At 41.8% G+C, this 14,921-nt stretch overlaps 1 protein-coding gene across 23 annotated transcripts in view; it reads right to left on the reverse strand.

The window, feature by feature from the left end:
• LOC131592447 (RNA binding protein fox-1 homolog 2) overlaps positions 1-14,921 on the reverse strand; it is a 171,281-nt gene that overhangs the window by 16,208 nt on the left and 140,152 nt on the right. For 11 of the 23 annotated variants that reach the window (XR_009280613.1, XR_009280614.1, XM_058863965.1 and 8 more), the window contains 5 exons: positions 12,020-12,112; positions 9,217-9,277; positions 6,792-6,845; positions 6,558-6,650; positions 5,316-5,448 (listed from right to left, as the gene is read on the reverse strand). Coding sequence is in view for 11 of the 23 variants with exons in the window: in XM_058863965.1 (XP_058719948.1) it covers positions 5,316-5,448; positions 6,558-6,650; positions 6,792-6,845; positions 9,217-9,277; positions 12,020-12,112 (434 nt within the window). In the remaining 12 variants the exon portion in view is untranslated. Of the gene's footprint in view, positions 1-6; positions 1,589-1,709; positions 1,768-3,223; positions 3,388-5,315; positions 5,449-5,860; positions 5,929-6,557; positions 6,651-6,791; positions 6,846-9,216; positions 9,278-12,019; positions 12,113-14,921 lie in introns of those variants that run through there. The other 12 variants (XR_009280617.1, XR_009280618.1, XR_009280616.1 and 9 more) reach the window with 7 other exon arrangements.

A 14,921-nucleotide genomic window follows, 5' to 3' on the forward strand; every position in this document is an offset into this window, starting at 1 on the left:
CTGCAGAAAATCCACACAAAAACAAAAAAACAAAACAAAAAAAACAAACAAACAAAAAACAAAAGAACAGAAAACACATTCCGGTTATTGAGGACGGCAGCATGCACATGCGTTTTACACAGGCAGGTGATGTATGAATCCACAACCTGGGCTTTTGGCAGGAGCAAATCAGCGAGAGAACGTGTGTGCGCACGCACGGCTCCAAGTCATCTTCCATGGCATGCAAAGGGGGAAGGGGTGGGCAGAGGGGGAGACAGTATGCGAAGGAGAGAGGGAGGGGAACCACCATCTCGTACAGTAAATATTGTCTCAAAAAGATCTGACGTCCTGAAGAGAGACACGAGGGTTTAGAAACCTCCACTGTGATTATTCTCCTGGAATGATTTTAGTTACCCCCTAAAACACATGGAAACGTTGGCTTCGTGAAGTGGGCTTGTGGAATTGAGGAGCCCCTAACAGAAGGCATCCCACAGGGGCTGGAGTCACCTATGTCAGGAAGTGTGGTTCAGAGACTTGTGCCTGATTACATTTCTCAGGCTTCACAAGGCTGCATGAATTTTGTTTCTGACATCCATACATCACCTGCTTTTACCCTGCACATTAGACATGCGATAAGATTTGGCTGATCACACAAGCATGCAAAGTATTATTATTCAGCATCTTAAAGAACCGATGCAACACCTCAGGAAAACAAGTCAATCAATTCTGATCAAAGTAAACACAGAGAAATGTAATTGAAAAGAAAAAACCAAAAATACCCACAATGCATTGCTTTCACAAGCAGAGATAATGAGCTAAAAAGGTTAGGTGACTGGTCCAAGATCCGAAAATTGAAAGGTGCAGTGGGAGTCCCTGGTAGTAATGACTTATTCCATAGCAGAGAGGAGCAACTGGAAGGGTTTCCATGGGATGGTGCTTTTTCTGCTTTAAGCCATAGTTTTGTTTCTCTCAGAACTTCAAGCACAAGAACTGTTAAACAGAGCCTGGGGTTTTCAAACAGGTGCTCTTACCAGAGCATTCACTAGCTAACAACTACACAGCTCACTCTGGGGACAGGGGTTGGGGAAGGACGAGGAAGGAAGAGAGGGGATGCCCCCCACCCATTTGAGTTCAGCATGTGCTTCACATACTGAGGAATTTCCTCCAGCTTTGTCCTCTGAAGAGCTCCACACAAACTTGCTCAAGGCTTTAAAAAGCATTAACCCCACCATCTGTGATGCTCATGGATCTGATGTGCATGACTTACCCATAGCATAAAGGAAAAAGAAGGTATGGAACACTAGCTATTCTTTTGACTATCATTTTTTACCCATCAGATGGAATGTGAAATGCTGCCAAGAGCCTGCCACCCTCAGACACCCACCTATTGTAAGGCACACACACACAAAAAAAGCCCAGCAGATCTTGCCAAAATTCTGCATGCTATTACTAAAAAAATAAAAAAAAAATAAAAAGAAAAATCTTGCAGTGTTAGCTACTGCTTGAATAATTTAGTCTTGCTGCCTTCCCCAGAAGTACACTCCATTCCCAATGGACAAAGTTACTGTAGTCTCCAAGAGCGCTGGGAGCAGGTATGAAGATAGAGACCCTTGTTAGAGGAAGAGGGGAGCCACTTCAGCAGGGAGAAGCAGGCCATAAGATCATGTTTGTTGAAGCTAATTTTTTACAACCACATAACAAAGAGTTTGGCTCCTGGGGCAGTGACTTACATTGCTGGGTTCTCTATCTAGGACCAGGAGTGTTTTAGCAGTGATACTCCACCTGCTCCTGCAGGAAAGGCAAACGCACGACAGAGGAAGTGACTTGGTTTATGAACAGGTTAGCAGTTTTAACAGTTATTCCAAACACAATCACTTGGATGAACATAAGCATTACCACATTGGATCAGGCCACTATTTCTGTCAGCAAGAGATGCTAGCATCAGCTCTCCAGAGAAAACTGCAAGGAACACTAATAACAGGTAAGAGTAAGGCTTCCTGGATCCAAACACCTGAACACATGTGAATCCTCCATCTCTCTTTTAGTTAGGATTTGACTGACATCAACTTCCAGGGCTGAAATTTAGCAAAGTTTATTGATATGGTAAAATATCCGTATTTGTGATTCTTAATGCTAGCAAAAACTGAGAGAATTCCTTCATCTGAGAGCCACATTCTGGTTATGCAGCTTGACCAGATGTAAAAAACAGTCTGGCAGCCAGTCAAATCTTGGTGCAATCTGTAAAAAGCCTACTAGCTGAGCTAATACACATCCAAGGGACAAAGAAATAGGCTGTTTTTCTAAAGAAGCCAGCATATCATTTAGGTGTACCAACAGCTGACTGTGTTGTAAAAGGAACAAAAAACCACTTCAAACCCTCAAAGCTATTTGCTGCCCTGTATCTAGTCTGCCATCTACTTTGGCTTCAATCAGTGAATCTCGTATATATTTAGACTACTAGACTGAATTGTTCTTTACTATGGCAAGTCTACTCCTCACACAGGTACCTAACGACCATGAACATGTCAATGACTAACCTATAGTTTGAGAAATAATATTTATCAAGCTTATTTAGCTTTGAGAGTTTTACAGTAGGTTTTTTTCAGACTGTTTAGATTCTTACAGCTTTTGGTCTGAAGTGTTATTTGTTATCATTCACATTTAAAAAGCATGGCTGCTATAAATCAGGACAATATTCCAGTACAGTTTTTACTCATGTTATATATCAGAGTTTATAATGTCTCCTTATTTCTACCAAGTGGCACCTCAGATAAAACTGAAAGTTGCATTAGTATTCAAAGTCAGGTATAGGTGACTATCTAACATCACCTCCAACAGTCTAAAAAATTGCTTTCTGAGATATCAAAAACATTCTCTGGATAAACAACCATGGCCATACATAAGTATGGGCATTCCACATAAGCATTAGCAAATCCTGAGTTGTCGAAATAAATATTAAAACTATTGAGAATTATGATTTCTTGCACCTTCCTCTGGTTTAGTACTTGACACTGTCAAAACTTACTCTAACCTGGATGGCGCTCGGGTCTGATCCAGTATGGCAATACCAACGAGCTTTTATTAATCTACATCTGTATTTTTTTATTTCTGCTAAGCTCTCAAATGCTGTGATACCATAAAGTTTGTAACTTAAACAACACTGAGGTTTGTGAAAACCAATTCCTTCTATCAGGTTTGAGTTAACCTGCAGCTTACTTTACTGCCTTCTTCCACATTTACTCACTATGTCTTGGTCATTCATGTTGCTGACTGATCTTATGGTGTCGTCTTTCCACTGGCCAGGAAGAAAGTAACCGATGGAGGGCAAGGTGTCAGGAACATGTGCTCATCCCTGACCCCTTGGAGGTCAACAGTGCCCACATGGAGTGGTGGCTGTCCTACAGGTTACTGCAACATGGAATTGAATAGCACATGTTGTATTATTCCACTAGGAATCAAATCCATTCTACAAAGTATCTTGTAGAGATTCAGACTATGATGACAAGAACCACAGCAGTAGTTAATTACATCCCAGTGCTTTGGACTAGGGACAGTTCTGGGCCTCTGTGAATCTGTCTAGCTTACTAGTGCACTGTAAATGTTTAGTAGGTAGTATGCTGTCCATGAAGACATGGGATCAATCAGCAGGGTCAGAAAAATTCAGTGTAATACCAATAAACACAGACATGAGATGGTATTTGGAAGGGCTAATCATTGGAGCCTGGCCCATATTTCAAATGAAAATAAACCTTTTACATGGGACTCAGGCTGGATTTACATCAAGGACAAGGCTCTCCCAGTGCCCCACTCCTGACAGCCTCTGGCTAGGAATGCTCTAGCTGTTACTCCCAGGGATGAATAGCACACTTCCCCCCACGGTGCAAATATTTCATATTCTGCTAGATAGCAGCACTTAGCTGAGCTTCGCTGCTTTGTTTCACTGTGGAGCACTCCCCAGTAAAACAGGACTGGGCCATTTTTAGAGCAATAGACAGGCAAGTTGCAGGTCAGAGGCTATGGTTAGAGGATAAAGAATGTAAACTAGGAGTGGTGGCAAAAAAGTGGATTTGAAATCCCAGAAGAAACACTGTTCAGAAGACCAATGTTTAGATGAGGTTTCATTTAAAGTCTTCTGGTGAATTAAATACAAACATTGCCAAAATTGCCAAAGAGGAAAGCTAGACAGATACATGACCACTGCATCTTGCTTCCTGGAGTCCCACTTTCAATATCAGACTAGACTCTAAAAGGGTCACAGTAGCTCTCATCATTTCATCTGCTACAGAAGGTATTGTGAGCTTATCCAGCATATATCAGGCCAGCTCCCTCCACTGATGTGTATGGATTCCACTTCCTTTTTAATAAAATATTTATGATTTTTTTTCTTCCCTTTTGGGCCTAGTGTATAGAAAAAGAAGGGTCAGTCCACATCTGTGTTGGAGGATTCGTTTCTACTCCTGTTCTTTCTGAGAACATTGCCTGGAAAATATGGCAAATAAAACTCCAGAGACAATATGATTAAAGCATCCTCAAAATCAGAAACAAAACAACCAAAAAAAAAGACAGTTTGGAAGGGATTTGCTGATTTATCTGTCATTCCATCACATTTAAACAAACCAACAAAAGCCCAAAACAAAACTCACATATAGACCTAGTTCTCTCTACTTTTAAACAGTGGAATACTCCTTTGTAACAGCATTTTCTGTACCGCATTACTGGTGAAAATCTGAGGGCAAAGAACGCTAAGGCCACAAACTTGCCATTGCTTCATTGCATTATCATTCTCTCTACATCCCAAATGCTCCCAGCTTTAAATTAATGGACTTGATTAATCTTTGTTTTAAACCTTTTTAAACCGTCTCCAACAAAGAAAGCAAATCCATTGTGGGTAACTGGCTCTTCTGTGTCCTACTGCCAGATGGTGAGGCATGAAGGTAATGGATAATATTCCTCATTCCTGAATATGGAAAAACAAATAGAGTGCAAAGAGCAGAACCTTTTCAGGAATTTTAGATCTTCTCTTTGTGTCCTTCTCAGCAACACTGTAACATATTGGGTCAATGGATGAAAAATACCATATACAGACAAATTGAGAAATTCTGAGAAGGAACCCATCAGCACTTTAAGCTGTTGCAAGTACTGAAAATTGTTTCAGTCAAGAACTTAACACAGAAAAATTTAGATTTGCCCCCACTGGATGCCATCATGTGCAGAATGCTCTGGCACTAGCAAGATCTTGACTCTCACCATCCAGACAATTTTAGGGTTTTTTGGTTAACTGATTAGCTATTTGACACGGTTGTGCAGAGCACTCTGCTCCTGTGACCAGTGCTTACCCTGGGTAGGCTGGGATGGCCGTGGGAGGTACTGCCCGCACTGCCCCATACACTGTCCTTCCTCGGCCCCTCAGATGGGCGCCCCGAAATGCGGCGGCTGTGGTGGCTGCAGTTGGATAGGGGAAGCCTGGAACTGTAAAGACAGACAAGGTGGAAGGTGAAAAGGATACAAGCTCTGACCCAACAAGCACCTGCTTCAAACAAAGTGACACAACAGCTCCACAGCGGTGGGACATTTGGCATCAGTCCTGCAGAGGGACATGCTTATAACCCAGCAAGCATCCCATACATACTTCCTGCTACACCATGGCCTTTGGGGGGAGAAGGGTTGCAGAGAGGTTTGGCATGCAAGAGGTTAATGTTTTGGCATGCCTTACCCACCCCAAATAGGGATCAAATCCCCCCACCTTTTGACACCGCCATGCAGTCTGGTTAGAGTCTGAGAAGCGCGGGGAGTTACTATCAATACAGCACGCAGTTCTTCCAAAACTTCAGAGGCTCTTTAAAATAATTTGTCAAGAGGCCCTTAAAGTCAACCAACTTACATCAGTCTCTTCCCTCCTTTCCCCTCCCACTCTTTGCCACCCAATCCTCTGTATGTTCATTTTAAAGCCTGAAAGACAAGATAGCCCATATAACAGCAGCAGCAATTTCCCATAAAGTGCCAGTTTACTGAGAGCCCACCTTCATTTAATAAGTGTGACCAATAACTGGCACCACATACAGAGATGCCTCTATTATTATGCTTTAAACTGAAGTAAATCGCTCGGGATGAAACTTTGTAAAACCTCAGAGGCATCTGCAAACACATCATGAACAGATACTGAGAGGGAACAAGTCCCAGGGCACAAACCCAACCCAGCGTGCATCCAGGTGCATGCCATAGGGGCCCTGCAGACCCGTGGTTTAGCAGCTTGTATAATATGTACTTTAGGGATTTGTCCGTTTGGTTTCAATTTCAAAATGAAGAGGAGAGCAAGGAGAGCAAGCCTATTCCTCACACACCCTCCCCTTGTTCTGCAGCCTCCTTGTCGTTCAGAAGGATCCATTCAGCAGTACAGCAAGACACTGCAGATGAACAAGATACAGCAACTGCACACTATACTTTGGCTCATGGTAAATTCATTCCCAGCGAGACCCATCCTTTCAAGTATATATTATACAGACTGGAGGGAAGAAGGGTAACAGGTCATCATTAACTCAAACACAGTAACAATACAGGGGCCATTGGGGGCTACTTACTGATTAAAGGAATGTAAGTGTTAATACCCCCCCTTCCTGACAGGGGCACTGCGGCGTCATTGCCCAGCGAGACATCTGCTTGAAAGCTGGACGCTAATTCAATTTTAAAAAGAATAAAAAACAAAAAACAAAAACAAAACTGTAAAAAGGTTATAAAGAAACAGCAGATTAAGAACATAAACAAACACCATTGCAGTTAAATGGCAGAAGTGGAAGTGTCTACTTAAGCTCTACCTGCATATAACTCAGGGCCGTACACCGCTCCAACCACAGGACTCAACTTCCAACCTGAAACAACAAAGACTGCAGTGAATGCCAAAATCTACACCAAGAGAAGGAACGGGCAGCGTGGGTAGGGGGAATGGTCTCTTGCATGCGCCCCAGCTTCACATGCACAGCTCTTTCCAATTTCTGCTTTGCCTCAATCCCCCTTGGTGTAGATGGAGGCCAACTGCCTTTTCCTAACGTCAAGCTCTAGGTCCAGGTTGCTGTATTGGAGGGAATCGCAAAACATCAGCTGATCCACAGCAGGCAGAGGCACTGCTTTGGGGATGCCAACTACCTTATATGCATATTTGCCATGAGCACCATGCGACCTGACATTCCCTGCAGGAGCCTTGCTGACAGCTCCTCCCTACTTTCACTGGGAACACTGCAGATCCAAGCCCTCTCTAAAGCCACCAGCCCAGACTGTCATCTCAGGCAAGTCAATTTATAGCTCTGAATTCTCAAAAAACCCTTCTGTTTTGTCTGCTAGGTATCTGCTAAAAAGCAACAGTGTCTGAATTTCCTCATTAACTGCATTATGCAACTATAGTTCATAAAACCAAATCATTCTATTCATCTCACACTTTCTCCTCACTGTTATTTTAGCATTTCTTGCCCTCTTTATGCTGCTTTTCAGGTGAAAGCCTTCACAGAGAAATGATTTCAGTATAATCTGGATAATTGGCAAGAACTGCAAATCATCAAGATAAAAGCAACAAGAGAATAGGGCTTAAAGAAGTATGGGGATGAGTTGGTACATATTTCCAGTCATATCTAGAAACCTATCTGTCTTTTCCCCCTCCATCTCTCTAATGGGGGAGGAATGAGGTATAAAGTTAATAATGTGATCTGGGCTGGCTTCCACAAAACATTCCTTTCAGGAAAGATCTTAGCTGTTCAGCTAGCAATCACAGGCATTTTTATTTAAATAAATCTATATGCTTCCTCTGTCTTGGAGCCCCGATGCACTTGCTGAACTTTTAACACCTCTAACCACTGTAGAAGCCCTATGAACAACTCTGTGAATCGCAGCCCATCAACACCACCCCTTCACCTGCTGGCAGAGTATCAATGACAGATGCAGTGCAGGTTCCCACTGCAAGTACAGGCACACTGCTGCTGCACTGCTCACCATGATGGCAAAATATTCCAGTGGTGGCAACAAGTGGACTATCAAGTCTCAAATTCAATAACAGTTGTGTAACCATACTTGCCAGTATGCCTTAAGCCTGGTCTAATACTAAATTCCTTTGCATAGATTTAAAGCTGGCTTTAAATTGCTGGCTGCAAAAGCAAAATATGCTAATACATTATCACTTTCACAAGTAAGCCAAGTTTTGTTACCAAACAGTCACATGCATGAAATATTATGCCCTTGCTTTCAGGACAATATACCATGGAAGCATTGCCTTTTGCTACACAATTTCCTAGTTCCTTCCAGGTACCGTGACCCAGAATCTCAGGCCTTTTGCTTGGCCCTATTTCCCCTGTTCTGTACCCATAGTAAAATTTACTTGCAGGGGGCCACTCAGTAAGCCAGCAGCAGAGCAACATAAAAAGTGTTTATCTTCTCAGTTTGGAGTCTTACTTGGTAATCAAAACAGATTTTCACACTAGCAACTACCTGTACGCAGCTTCCTGCCTTGATGAAACTGTTTGGGAACATTTTCACACCAAAAAGAACTTTGCTGCTTGTTTCAGGACAAAGACTCAGATTCAAAATCCTTATCAAAGCCGAATTCAGCTCTGCTGGGAAAGAAGAAGCTCTGCTTTTATGCTATATATGCCTATGAAGTAAAATGACTGCACAGAGAAACAACAAGATATCCCAATGAAACAGGATTCTTCATTACCCAAACAACTTGGTCTTTCTCTGTTTAGGTTCACTGGAAAATTACTGAACACAGGCACACTCTGATACAAAAAACAAGCAAACAAGCAGTGCAAATGCTCTGTTTAGCTGGTTGCTTGGGAACAGCTGTACTTTTACAGATAGAACCTAAACGGAGCTATCTTAAGTTATTAAGCTAATTATGCACCTTAAGTTATGTTTCTGCATTCATATTTAGGTATCTAAGTGATGGCAGTGAGACACAGGAGTTCTGCACACCATACAGAATCAGCTTGCAGTAGTAGGGCAGGCAACCCATTGGTCCTTGGCACCTTTACCCATCTTGGCCACACTGGGCATGTCCCTACTTCTCTCTGTCCCTAGTTCTCCATCTGGAAAATGGTATTCTTCCACAAACACTTTAGGGTTATACTGGATGGTATAATGATACAAATTAGAGTTTGTGGGGTTTTATTGGTTTCTTTTGGTCCGGAGCAGAAGTCATGACTGTTCACTTTTGTCTTTCTTCAGCTCATCATTAGTACAAACAGTCTCTCTTACCATTTGCATAAGGTGTGACCATCTTCTTATTGGTCATCACTCTCGCAGTGGCATTGTTAACCTAAAAGTAAGAAAGGGGACGGGGAGGAGAGGGAAGGAAGCACAGAATGTTAGGGAAAATGGTGAAAAACTCTCAGATATCACACACACACACACACACACACACTATACTTCTCTGAGCAAAAAAAAATTAAACAGCTAATTTTACATGAATGCAATCATTAAATTACTTTTAACAGATGCCATTTAATTATAAAAGTTACAGGTAAACGTGGCATTTTAAAATTATGCATTAAACAAAAGGCCAACAAGAGTAAAGTGCAGATTCTCCACCACCCTGCCATCCCTAGGCACGGGATTATTTACAGCTCAGAGATCAAAAGGGCAAAACCTTAGATGCTTTGTCCAGGTTCTGTTCAAGAGGCAGGAATAATTTCTGCAGCCCAGGGCAGGGGATTGAACCAGGTGACGTACAAGCTGACTTATTTCTCAAGCTCACTGCTGGAATTGGGGCCCAGCAGATCACTGGCAGGACACTTGGGTAGAAAAAGGTAGCCTGGAGTCCCTCAGCATTAGATTTGAACTCCCAAGGCCTGAGGAAATCTCTGGAATATGGCCAACTGTTTCGGTGATCTACGTTTACTGATTAACACCCACCATTTTCAGGTCTTTTCCCAGATTATTTTTTCCTTGTCACAAATCTCATGGGACAAAAAGAATACATAGCAGCAGACCTGGATCATTTTTGGGTTTACTGTGCACTCCACCCTCTTTACAGAGCTCTGTGTAGTTCCAAGCGGTTTGACTGCTCAAGCAAGTGGGGTGTTACTGCAGAGATGGTGCTGATAAAGAAAAGATGGACTAGTTTGGAAGCCAAGTTACTGCAGCCCCGTGTCAGCCTCAAAGCTCCTGCAAGGAAGGTGAAGTCTTTACATATCATCAATAATTTATCAAAACCCATGCCAAATGGGAATGGAGGCCAGGGTGAAGAAGAAGAAAAAAAACGGATACAAGAATAGAAGCTGCCTCAGGCCCTTGAGACGTATGGATGGTGGGTGTACACAGGGTGGGGAGTCCAGAGCTACATTTTACTCTTGTTTCAGACCCAAAACAATAGAAACATTACACATTCAAAAAAGAAAGAATGGGAAACAACAATGATGAGACTGAGAGCATGCAGTTAAACACACACAGATAAAAAAAAGAAAGAAAAAAAACACACCACAATTGATTCAGAGGGTGGGGAGGGGAGGAGTGAAGGGGTAGGGTCTCACAGACAATCATTAGATGGAGCGAGTGCCTGAAATCAGCTGCTACAGCGAAGTGCAACACAAGCACTTAAAGGAAAAATTGCCAGAACCAATCAGAAACCACCAGTCAGCAAAGAGACCAACAGCTGCATTTAACTTAGTAAAGAAATAAACTAGGGAGGGGGCAGAAAGAAAAAGAGAGAAAACAAACAGTAACAGCTACAAACAGGTCTCAGATAGAAAGAGCAGCAGAAGGGGCAGGAGAGAGAGAAAAGGAAATGGGTGCATTAATAAAAACCAGCCAAACTGGAGTTCAGTAACTCTGAGTAAGATGTGCAAGGGTAAATCACCATGAAGTCAGTAATCAAACAGCTCAGACTGCTACAAAACAATATGTACATCCAAAGTCCAGGCGGCATTACTCAACAGCATTGAAAATAAAAGGGGGAGAAGGGGAAGGAGGTGGGTGGGGACAACAAGTCAAATCACATTTCGTAGTGTTAATGTGAGATGGCAGATGGATTTTTTCTTTCTTAATATTTTTTTGTAATTTTAAGAAAAATTTAAAAAAAAAAAAGAAAAAGCTTCTTCTCTAGCACTTTTGTTTCACTTACCGCCAACTCGTACCATCGCCAGCATTGTGTATAGTTACCATGGAAAGAGTGAGTCAAGTGAAGGGCCCTAAACGCTAAACCATCGGAAAGGGAAATAAAAAAAAAAAAACAAAACAGAAAAAAAAAAGAAAAAAAAAGCAAAATATGCAGACATCTTACTCAAAAACGGCGGCTTTTTTGTTTCAATATTTGTACTTTTTGGTTTGTGGTTTTTTGTTTGTTTTTTTTTTAAAAAGAAAGAAGGAGAGAGGGATGATGCCAGTTAGCCTTCAACACAGTGGAACACCAAACTGGTCAACACCAGGCATGCCCGACATATGGCCACGATGGCCAACCAACATTAACCCTTCCCTCCCCAGTGGTGAGAGCTAGCAAACTTTTAGGATTAGCTTTCACCAAACCTATTCTTGACCATGGGCAGATCAAGAAACCAGCAATGTGTATAGCACAGCCCACTCGGGGCTGCTGCCCCACATGTCCCCACCCCTCCCACAAGCATCATCTCACACTTGCATGGAGGAGAACTGGCCTCAGAGGGAAGAGAGGATACTGGCTGGCCCCCTGCTTTCTTTTTTGGACACAGTTAGAAGTTGGACAGTACTCTTTCAGTTAGTTTTGTTCAGGCCTGGTAACAGGAAATCGGAGCCTCGCAAACTGAAGCAAAGGAAAAATCAAGACAGCAGAAGGGCAAAAATTTGGAGTGGGTAGGAATAAAACTTAAGAAGAAAGAAAAGGAAAAAAAATACCCAAAGCAACAATAAAAATATTCTGTAAAGGGTGTAAACTTCTATACATTTCAGTGCAGGGAGGTGAAGGACACAGACACAAACACACGCACACACGAGACTGGGATCCAAATGTGAAATAAGTGAGGCAAGACACAAAAAGAAATCAAAAGAATAAATATAAAGAAGAAATTGAATTACTGAAGACATGCACCTCGATTTTACGGCCCTCTACCACGGTGCCGTGTAATTTCTCCCTGGCCCTGTCTGCATCAGCACTATTCTCGAAAGTTACGAACCCGAATCCCTGCATGCAGCGGGAGAAGGGGGGAAAACATGCACATCGTTATATATTGAAATACTGATCTCTAGGTAAATAGAGAAAAAATATCACAGTATGAAATCGACATCAGCACAACTCAGCAATAACCTCCTAGAGTCACATTGTTGGTTCATGCATGTTTCATAAATGAAAGAAATTAAAATCAATAAAAAAGGAACTGTAATCATAATAAGAATAATAAGAATAATTAAAAAAAAAGAAAACATAAAAGCAATTGAGGCCAGACCAAAAAAGAATACAAAGTTACTCGAGACAATTTTTCATTTTGCTTTGTTTTGGTTTTTTGCTTAAAAACACTAAACCCTGTTCTGACATGGCAAGCTGGGCAAGCCCAATTGGGGCTTCTCTCCCCTCTCAATGAACACAGATTTTGTAGGTCCCCAGCCCAACCCAGACACAGTACGGGACCATCAACACTGGGCAGCACTTTGTTTTCTTGAGAACTGCTAAAAGAGTGAGCAGCAATCTGAGTTCATGCCTGGTACCAGGAATTCTGCGAAGCTTTGGGACAAGTCAAACACTGAACCTTGTTCTTCCCACCTGTAGTATGGAGACAATAATAATTACCTACCTTAGAACACCGTTGAGAGGAAGGGCTCTTTGAAAAGCATCCCTTGTAAGCTCTTCAGGGCACAGATCATGTCTATTCCTAAGCCTGTAACTTCCCCAATGATACATGGGTCCCTGGAAGTAAGGAGGGCTTCTAGGTGGCACCATAAAATAAGCATATTTAATGTGAAGATTTAGAGTATCACATACTGTAGATCCAAAATATTCTTATCTCTGAGTACTCTGGTGGACTTGACTGTAAATCTAAACACTTAAATACTGATTCATTGGTCAAGGTAGGTTTTGTATGACACTGCTCACCCTCTGCTACCTCTCCCTCCCACCCTGCTACCTATCTTACTCAGCTTTGTTCTGAGATGGCAACCTCTGCACTGTGGATAGCAACAGATTTCTGCCTAGTTAGACCATGAAATTTCCAGAAAAATTGACATGCCCTGCTTGGAGCAACCACAAAGGCTCAAGGATTGCCAAAACATCACTTTAGTTAGACAAATTCAGGTTAACCACATCCATGAAGGCACCTGTCCTACACATGCTCATGCTGCTGCCAACTCATGCAGTGGTGGGACAGGACAGGGTAAGAGACCATGATTCCTTCCACAGAGATGAGTGCACTGACATTAAGAGAGAGCCAACATGACAAAGTGAATTAGGATTTTAACTAGGAGCAAATGGCATCTTAATACAGACAACTGTGATGAGACACTCTTCATGCCATTAGAGAGAGCGGACCCAAACAAAAAGCATTGTTACATTCTGCTTTCAGGATATTTTAAAAGCAGCAATAACTGGCTCCTGTGGCTTGGTATAAAGCAAATACTGCTTTAATGTACAGAGAGTAGTCTCCACTGGCTCCAGTACCCTCAGGAGCATAACAACAAAGCTTACATTTGATGCAATGGAAACTCCCTCCCAATATTAATGGAAGAGTGAGGTGATGAGAGTGATCTACAGCTATGCCTTTCAGGGAAGCGGCATGCTAGCCAGGCAACCTCCTTCATGCACCTTGGGGTCAGTATATATTTGGACTGGGCATCCCAAAAAACAGATAGCATGTTGATTTCTAATCATTGTTAGCAATGAGACACAAGCAAGCCATTATTCTTCAAGTGCTTTTTAAAGGTCTTTTCAATATTAAACAGCCCAAGCTATTTAAGTGACAAGCTGGTCTTTATCATCCACAGCTAGGTTTCCAGCACAAAACTGCTACAAATTTGTTAAATGCAGGGTGGTGGTTGTTGGTTTTTGGAGGGGGGAGGTTGACTTTTTTTTTTTCCTCCCCCCTGAACAGAAATAATAAAGGATCTTAGCCAGTACTGCAATGCTGAGATCAACGAAAACGCTCCTTTGGGCTCCAACCCAATAATCTAAAGCTTCAGATAATTTCATTTCTCCAGCTATAAATAAAGAGCTATATAAATAACAAAATGATGCCTTTTTCAGAACAGCATAGAAGTTCCCTTGTTTAAATGAATTAAAATCAGAGCTACAAGACACAGTGGCTAATAAAACAGCTCAACTGCATATAACTCTCAAATATGTTGCAGAGAACTGAGGAGGGTGTAATAGCAAAGCAGAATATGAAGGAATAGGGTGTTGTGCCTGCTTTAAAGAGCCCCTACAGAAAAAGGCAAGCCTGAGAAATAGAGCAACACCTTTCCCTCTGGTTCTGTATAATGGGGAAAAAACATCCTTTAAAGGCTGGGGGGAGGAGGGGAGGTAAGGACTGCAACAGGAATCTCTATTTCCCTCTTCACTTTTTGCATTAAAATTTCTGTTTGTTCTAGACAAGCCTGTGGAGACCAAATGAAATTTATGTCTTCAGTGATGATGTGAACTGAAAACTGGAGTGCAGATGGAAAGCAATTTTTTAGACATTAATCTGTGCAAGCTAGAACCAAACTAAGACTATTTTAATTCACATCTGTTTGCAATTAGTGAAGTCCGTATGGGATTTTAAAAAACTACATTATCATTAAATATCTTTAAACTGAGTAGGAATTCTCAGTATTTTTATTAAGTTAACTCAAGGCAGCATACGATCCACATGCAGACTATATGAATATAATTAACAATGTGAATTAAACCAGAATTAATCTGATTCAGAACAACAGAACTAATTAACCATATTTTATTGACAGATCAGCCCTCAGCTTGTGCAACTCTTTGTTGAGCACCATTTAATATCAATGCTGAATTAATG

Source organism: Poecile atricapillus, chromosome W (genome assembly GCF_030490865.1).
Source record: "Poecile atricapillus isolate bPoeAtr1 chromosome W, bPoeAtr1.hap1, whole genome shotgun sequence".
Lineage (NCBI taxonomy): Eukaryota > Metazoa > Chordata > Aves > Passeriformes > Paridae > Poecile > Poecile atricapillus.